The sequence below is a fragment of the Blennius ocellaris genome, assembly GCF_963422515.1.
Source record: "Blennius ocellaris genome assembly, chromosome: 13".
In the NCBI taxonomy this organism is placed as follows: domain Eukaryota; kingdom Metazoa; phylum Chordata; class Actinopteri; order Blenniiformes; family Blenniidae; genus Blennius; species Blennius ocellaris.
In genome coordinates this window covers 23,933,794-23,942,733 of record NC_137662.1, presented here as the reverse complement: position 1 = coordinate 23,942,733, position 8,940 = coordinate 23,933,794, and the positions used below count along the sequence as shown (strand labels likewise).

Below are 8,940 nucleotides of genomic sequence, written 5' to 3'. Positions count from 1 at the left end.
TGTATAAATATTGTTCTATATACAACAGCACACACATTAAATGCTTATTTTTTCAGACTTAATCTTCATATCAGTCTTTTTTTTTAATGTCCTCTGCAGGTTGTTTTTCTTTAATTTTAGTCAGTGAAGAACAATTTTACAGGAACACACGCAACATTACAAGGAGATAATAACGAAAAGAAATATCAAAAAATCCAAACATAGTTTCTAAATAAAATAGTTTCTAATATTAATATGAATTAAATCACACAATTTCATGGTTCTAATAATAGATGAATTTTAGTTCATAGATCTACCACGTGTTATTTTTTGTTTTGTTTTGGAGGCGGGTTGGTCGACGGGGTGACTTTACGACACCTCGCCGTTCCACTTTACGGCATCATGGCGGCCCACAGGCTCCGGCTGTCTCTCTGACGTCGCCGTATGTTAAGTCCGCTATGAACACGCGACCGGCCCACGCGGGGCCCGCAGGTCGCTGACTCGGGGGCTCGTGAAGATGCTGACTTCGTGTCTTCGGCGGTTTCACGCGCCGCTGTCCCCGCGCTGCCTCCTGTTCGCGCGGGGCGCGGGTACGCGCTGGCTCGAGCCCACGTCATGGCGGCTCCGGCACTCGCCTGTCATCGCGGAGCGCGCGGGGTTAAAACCGGCTCAGGTGATGAGCGGCTCGTGCCCGGACGGTCGCTTCATCCTCGGGCGGGCGACGCGGAGTCCGTGGAGCGCGCGGCTGCTCCTGCCGCTGCACCGGGGAGGTCGGGAAAAGTCAGCGGCCGGTTTCCGGTGCCAGCTGACCGCCCGTGCGCGAGGTCTGTGCACCGGGAAGCCAGAGGAGACGCCGGGGACACCGGAGAGGAAGGACGGCGGCGGCGCGGTGCCCGGACAAGGACTGTTCAAGTTCAAAGAGCTGGTGAGTCCCTGAACGCACCATCACACTTAAGATAAACGGTCCTTGATTGTACCTTTACACCTAAGGTAAACAGGTCCCTGAACGCACCACGACACTTCAGGTACAGAATAGTCCCTGAACGCACCACGACATTTCAGGTACACGATAGTCCCTGAACGCACCACGACACTTCAGGTACACAATTGTCCCTGAATGCATCATGACACTTCAGGTAAACAAGTCCCTGAATGCACCACGACACTTCAGGTATACGATGGTCCCTGAACACACCACAACACTTCAGGTAAATAGGTCCCTGAATGCACCACGACACTTCAGGTACACAATAGTCCCTGAACGCACCACAACATTCAGGTACACAATAGTCCCTGAACGCACCACGACACTTCAGGTACACAATAGTCCCTGAATGCACCACGACACTTAAAGTAAACAGGTCCCTGAACGCACCACAACATTTCAGGTACACAATTGTCCCTGAACGCACCACGACACTTCAGGTACACAATTGTCCCTGAATGCATCATGACACTTCAGGTAAACAAGTCCCTGAATGCATCATGACACTTCAGGTAAACAAGTCCCTGAATGCACCACGACACTTCAGGTATACGATGGTCCCTGAACACACCACAACACTTCAGGTAAATAGGTCCCTGAATGCACCACGACACTTAAGGTACACAATAGTACCTGAACGCACCACGACACTTCAGGTAGACAATAGTCCCTGAACGTACCACGACACTTCAGGTACACAATAGTCTCTGAATGCACCACAACACTTAAGGTAAACAGGTCCATGAACGCACCACGACACTTCAGGTACACGATAGTCCCTGAACGCACCACGACACTTAAGGTAAACAGGTCCCTGAACGCACCACCACAGTTCAGCCTGGGTAAAGTTCAGCCTGCAGTAAACTGGTTTCCTGGGATTCTGGGTTAAAGGTCTTCAGGAGTGTCGACATGATTTGAAGTTTATAACAAATAGCCGTTTTATCACAACGTGTCCTTGAAGTTTCAGAAAGTCGACGACCTCTGGTGGAGACCAACTTTATCTGAGGTTAAACATTTGAAGTAGGGAATTCATAAAAATTGTACAATGAACTCATTTTAAGCAAAAACAAAATAATAAAAAAATGCTCTTTGCTCCTGGGCAGAAGCAACGAGCACAAATCATTAAAGTCACACTGCTGAAATTCTGAAAATGGGAATTGCAGGTGTAATTATGATAAAGAATATACATTTTAAAAATAAAATAAAATACAGCCCCTTTACAGCTTCACTGTCACAGAACTCTCAAAAAAGAAGGTCTGAAATATTACAGTTTGTGCAAAATGAACCTCTCCGTTCTATTTTTAGACATTTTCCTGTTTTATCAGTTCAGAGACTCAAATTTGTTCTTCTGCTTCCATATGAAATCATCAAAATCAGGGATCGACGTCGTCACGATGCTCAAACCCACGCGAAACTGTTAATTTATGCACTTTTCAAAATCTCCCAATCCAAACCGTATTCTCTCCATGTCGGTGTCTTTTAGAAACTGATGTTTCCGCCCGATGATCTTTTATTGTGACGATGGAACAAATCCTCTCAAAACGTCTTTTCATGTAAATCGGTTGGCTGAAATCGCAGAAACGCCTCATTTTGCTGCATTGGAGGTGAATTCAAAATCAAAATCAAGGGGAATTTTTCATTTGTTGCGCATGAGGGGAAATATAAATGACAGAAACCTCTGTTGGTCCACCAGAGAGACTTCCGGATGTGTTTTATTTCAAATCTTCTCTCTTTTTTTGGCTCAAGTGTCTTGAGGTTTTAAAAAATATAAAAAAACTTAAGATCTTGTTGGAAACTAAACAAACGGGCTGATTACTCCAGATATCGCCAGAGAAAATTGTGAGTTAGTCCGTTTACGGTGCAAACTTTAATATCAGGACCCAGTGAGACCTGGACGGACAAACCTCCGTCTGCAGATGAAAGACGAACGTTATTTTTGCTGACTCGGCAGAAACCGGTTCGTTCGCGTGACGATCACCTTGTTTGACGAGTCTTGAGTTAATTGATGAGGCTGCGTACTGAAGCATCGATGGTGAACGTGAATCACAGTGAGAAGGATGCGATGCAGAAATGTATATATATTTATATATGTATTTGTATATTTCGCAGTATGAAAACCCGTGGACGATCCCCAACCTGCTGTGCGTCAGTCGCATCCTGCTGGCGCCGTTCCTGGGCCACCTGATCGTCCAGCAGCACTTCCACCTCAGCCTGGCCCTCTTCACGCTGGCCGGGGCCACCGACCTGGTGAGGACGCTTCCTCACCGTCCCTCCTCTCCCCTTTCCCTGTCCACTTCTCCTCAGCACCCCCCCCTGGACGAGGACGGGGAGCTGGGAGACTCCCTGGAGGGGTCAAAGAAAGGTGTTGGGAGGCTTCCTAAAGGGAGCGTCCGTGTTTCCTAGGAAGCATTGAGCCGCCTTTCCTTAGCGTAGTGAGAATTCTAACCGTCCTTATCGTGGCCGCCACTTTAAACCCTTCGCGCTTTGAGGAAAAGTGGATAGGAAAGGAGATAGGAGGGACTGTTAGGAGATCGGAGGGACTGTTTGGAGATCGGATGGACTGTTAGGAGATAGGAGAGATTGTTGGGACATAGGAGGGACTGTTAGGACATAGGAGGGACTGTTAGGAGATAGGAGGGACTATGGGGAGATAGGAGGGACTATGGGGAGATAGGAGGGACTGTTGGGAGATAGGAGGGACTATGAGGACATAGGAGGGACTGTTAGGAGATAGGAGGGACTGTTAGGAGATAGGAGGCACTATTATGACATAGGAGTGACTGTTGGGACATAGGAGGGACTGTTGGGACATAGGAGGCACTATTATGAGATAGGAGGGACTGTTGGGAGATAGGAGGGACTATGAGGACATAGGAGGGACTGTTGGGAGATAGGAGGGACTATGAGTACATAGGAGGGACTGTTGGGAGATAGGAGGGACTATGAGGAGATAGGAGGGACTATTATGACATAGGAGGGACTGTTGGGAGATAGGAGGGACTATGAGGACATAGGAGGGACTGTTAGGACGCTTGGTGTCCCGCCAGGGTCCAAAATCCAACCATGATGACTAATTTCAGAGTCGTTGAGACGCAGGTTGTTTAAGTTGTTCATGTCCCACTGAATGTGGTGAGTCTCTGGTGACTTCAGAGACTAAGAATATCACAGGACGTCCCTCTTGTCCCTCAGCTGGACGGCTACATCGCCAGGACGTGGCCCACGCAGAAGTCTGCTCTGGGCAGCGCCCTCGACCCGCTGGCCGACAAGATCCTCATCAGTTTTCTGTACGTCAGCCTCACCTACGCTGACCTCATACCAGGTAACCCCTCCCCCGATGCCCCCCCCCCCCTCCGACGGCTGGAATCAAAGCCTACAGCGTTTCACTCGGTTCCTCGTGTTCTCCCTTTCAGCTCCACTGACGGCTTTGGTGATCTTCAGAGACGTGGGCCTGATAGCTGCGGTCTTCTGGGTCCGATACAAGACCGTCCCTCCGCCGGTGAGACCAGTTCTACACCGAGGACGAAGTGGTTGTGAGCTTTTTTAACAAACGACTGATTTATTGTGACGATGTCACGCAGACCACCCCCGCCCCCACACCGCCCAAACTGAACAAAAATAGTTTGTACTGCTTCCTTTTCTGGCCTCAAGTGGCCTTTTGCATTTCTTACTTCACTGTGGACGGGAGTTTTATTACCTTTTTATCCTCTAGACCGGTTAATGATAATTTTTTTAAGTTTTTAAAAAATATATATTTTTAATGACTTTTATTTTGAAAAAACGGCATTGAAACCAGCTAATTAGCTAGTGATGCGTGACCGCAGCGCCCCCATTAGGCCGCCTACCATATTTCAGCTCAATTGGACAATGTTTGTTAGCATGCTAATGGGCATGCTAGTCCGCAAGCTAGCCGATCCACCTGAAAATGTCTGCTGGGTACTCTCCAGGTGCCCCCTCTTCCTTTTCTGGCCTCAAGTGGCCTTTTTGCATTTCTTCCTTTACTGTGGAGGGGAGTTTTATTACAGCCTCGTGTAAAATCAACAAAAATGCAAATAATATTTAACCTCACGGCTTTAACCTCGGACGAGTATCGCTATTGGCAGAGATCCAAATTCAGGCATCGGGATCCGATCGGAAGTGGGGGATTAGTGCATCCCTAGAGTTAATAGTTAATTTATATAACCTCAGTTAAATGGTTTCGCTGGAGTTTTTGAGCCGAATAACATTTAAGTTCATAGATGAAACTTTTATTTATTTATTTATTTATTAAAGGCTTAACTTTTTAAAGGCTTAACTCTGCAAGGTCTGTCTGTTTGTCGTCTTCAGGTGACCCTGAGTAAGTTCTTCAACCCCTGCTACACCACGGCACAACTCAAACCCACGCTCTTCAGCAAGGTGAGACGCACACACACACACACACACACACACACGTATCAAATCCGGCCGCCATGGGATTTTTATTTTTTTTTTTACAGTATAAAAATGAAAACTGACAGAAGCTGATCTAAAAACACCAGATTGGCAAAAATGACATTCATGACCACCCTTGGTCAGAATTTGACCCCCGACATTAATGCAATCTGTGGAGGTCACATAATGCAACGCCTTTCACAATAAAACAATGAGTCCAACTTATGTGAAGTGATACTTTAGACACGTAAACTCAAAAAATATTTCCAGATGATGACAAATTGTTTTAATCCTGAATATAAATACGATATTCAGATACAGGTGACTGAGGGTTTTTTTTTTTTTTTTGCAAATATAATAATATCTGATTTCCTTTAATATGTATATTTCAGAATAGACTGGCAAATTCTTGCAGTTACAAAAGAATCAAAAGAAGGAAAGACTTTAACATTTGTCCGTATCTGCAGTTTAATGTGATGTTTGACTTGTTGGGCCTCCAGAGGTCAGGTCAGGTTGATGTGGCTCCTCAACTGAAACCAGTTTGACCCCCCTGGTCTAAATCAGTGTTTTTCAACCTTTTTGAGCCGAGGCACACTTTTTTCTTTGGAAAACTCTGGAGGCACACCACCACCCGAAAATGTTAAAATGTGAAACCCTGCAGCCTCTATTAACAATATAAAGTCTTTCTCATCAAAGTTTTATCAACAGGAATCAAGTGAATCCAGAAACAAAGGACTTTTTTTAATAGTGACTCCCTCAGTGTGAAACCTGGACCTGATGGATGAAGAGCTGAGATCCTGGTTTTCAAAAACTTCTCCATCACTGTCACTGACACAGTACTTTGATACAAGATGGTAGCAGGAGGTGGAGATGAACCACACTGACGTCTGTCACTTTACATTTCACCGGCAAAGTTCTGTGCTGCCCTCTAGTGGTGAAGAGTATTTATACATGATTACTCTGCAACACACTGTCGCTGTGAGAGCAAATGTTTTTTTTTTTTCTGAAAAAATGTGAAATTGGATAATTTCCCACGGCTCACCTGACGATCTGGAGGAAACATCAGTGGTTGAGAAACTCTGTTCTAAGGTGTGTTTTTCTTTCCCTCCGTCCTCTCAGGTGAACACGGCCATCCAGCTCTGTCTGGTCGCCGCCTCCCTGGCGGCGCCCGTCTTCCAGTACACCGACTGCGTCCTGCTGCAGTGCTTATGGTAAACCACACGCCGGCGGTTGCAGGCCTCGTCCACTCGACCTCCATGATGTTGTTACAGCAACCACAGAGGGAGGGGGGGAGGAAGAGGGGGGGAGGTGGTTGAAACGTTTCCTCTCAGTCAAGCACATAAACACTGTTTGTTCCTGTGCAGGTTAAGAGCTCTGACTCATTTCAGTGGAGTGGGAATCAGAGCGAGGACAAACATTTGATTGTGTCACAGTTACCTACATTTGGATCCAGACGTGCTTCGGCGCGACGACGGGGGGCGGGGTCGTCCGGCGGCGGCGCGCTGCTTCGCGTTTCGTTAGATTCTGCGTGTCGTTTCCACGACGGCGCTCACACACACACACACTTCACACCTCGCAGACCGGCTGAAGTACACTAACAAGAACAAACTCTAGAAATGTGTGCTCCTGTCAGCGCCGGGCCTCTAACCCCCCCCCCCCCCCCCATTTCCTCTCATTCTGTGCTCGGCATGGTTTTCATATCAGGGTTAAAGGCCTAGTGAAATGTAAAACACTGCTTTGCAAAAAACGATAGTTGGGTTCTACTTGTAAGGTTCCTCCGACTCTGCCCCACCACTGTTGTCGCATAACAAAGTTATTTGAATTTTGAATCTCCAGCCGAGGAAGTCGGGGGAATCCTTCTTTGTGGGCGGAGCCTATGTGTGACGTCACGAGTTGTGCAGATCTCGATCTGTTGTGTTTATATCGGCTTGTTTCCTCTTAAATATCAAGTTTTAACAGTGTTTTGAAGTTATAGTCGGCGTTTTATGAGCCTTGATGAAAGATTGAGCCTGGAAGAGACCGAGAGAGGAGAAAAGGAGCACGGGCGGCGAGAGCGGCTAGCCGCTAGCTCGCGCGGCTAGCGGGAGCCGCTAGCGGCTAGTAGACGATCAAGTAGTACCTGAACTCATCTTCGGTGATTCCGCGCAGTCGGAAAAGCGCTTCAATGTGTTGGATCCAGGAAGCCGGGTCGTTCTGCCAAAAGTCAGGAGCCTCAAAGGTGAAAAGTGGCGGCTGCTGAGGCGAGGAGACGAGGACGAATGGAGGACGAAGCGTCTTCTGCTTCCTCAAACATGTTCCAGACGGGGTCACCGATGGCAGAACCACCTTCTGTGTCTTCTTCATCAATCACTGGGTTTGAAATGACGACGATGATGAAATATGGTTCAATTCAGCCTCTTCGTGGTCAAAACTCTGATCCTCCATAATGTAAACACAACTTGGGCGTGTGCACAACTCGTGATGTCACTCTATTATTGTCAGAAGCTCCGCCCAGCAGAGGAAATACCAACGTTTATCGGCTATTTTGTGTTTTAACATTTTACCCTTCAGCCAGTTAGCATGAAAAATGTCCCTAGAAGCGACACCAGAGTGTTTTGGAGGTCGAACTTTCATTTCACTAGGACTTTGATTTCCCACGAAATATTGTTACAGGAACTTAAGAGCGTATATTTTTGTTGTAGGTACGTTACGGCCGTGACGACGACAGCGTCAGGATACAGCTACTGGCACTACGGGCGCAAGACGGTGCGGCTTTTAAACACCAGGTCGCCGTGACGATCCTCCGGTCCTGGGTTGTTTGTTTTTTGTTTTTGTTTTTTTGTTTTGTTTTGTTGGGGGGGGGTGGTTTTTTCCTCCTCAAAGAGAAACATGGAGGAGCGGCAGGCGGCCTGCTTGCAGAGACGCTGATCAGCCGTGTCGGAGGAAGGACACACAAACAGATGGACGATCGCCAGGAGCCGTGAAACCAAGTAGCTGTGACAGCCATTTACTGAGTCGCCATGGCGATGGCGCCGGGAAGGCGAGCGAGGCCGCAGATGCTTCGCTCGCAACACTACAGATTAAACGGCCGACGGCGGCACCGGATCGAAAACGGCAAACACAAATATAGATATAGAGCACCCGGGGACACCCGGGGACACGTCGACCTCTGGACACGTCAACTTCTCCGGACAGATTCTATTTTTCTTAGGTTTTTTTGTTTTAGTTTTTTTTTTTTCAATCAGGAGGTTTCAGTTTCTACCAGGTCGTCAACACATGATTGTCAGTTTTGTAAACCAATGATTTCTGATTAAAAAAACAAAACTAAAATCTGCTTTTAAGTGAATCTGTGTGTTTGTTGAAGGCGGGGGAGGGGGAGGGGGAGGGGGGAATTGATGTTTAATCTTCGGGGACACAAATCTTGACAGGTAATCCATTTAAAACCAGCAATCGGGAGATTAAAAAGGATCGGAACATCCACCCTGGAGAACGTAGGGAAGTCTGTTTGTAGAGGATTTTCTTTGTATTGTATTGTGATGCTTCTATTCTTGGAAAGCATTTCTTTTCTCCTTTTTGTTTTTTTAAGTTTT

General features: G+C 47.0%; 1 protein-coding gene across 1 annotated transcript; it reads left to right on the top strand.

Annotated features, from left to right (window-relative positions):
* Positions 1-384: 384 nt before the first annotated feature.
* Positions 385-8,684, top strand: crls1 (cardiolipin synthase 1). The gene is made up of 7 exons (XM_080507222.1): positions 385-904; positions 3,074-3,211; positions 4,154-4,283; positions 4,375-4,460; positions 5,288-5,356; positions 6,491-6,582; positions 8,053-8,684. The coding sequence occupies exons 1-7, from the start codon at positions 497-499 to the stop codon at positions 8,144-8,146; spliced, it is 1,017 nt and encodes a 338-aa protein (XP_080363348.1). The 5' UTR covers positions 385-496; the 3' UTR covers positions 8,147-8,684.
* The last annotated feature ends 256 nt before the right edge of the window (positions 8,685-8,940 follow it).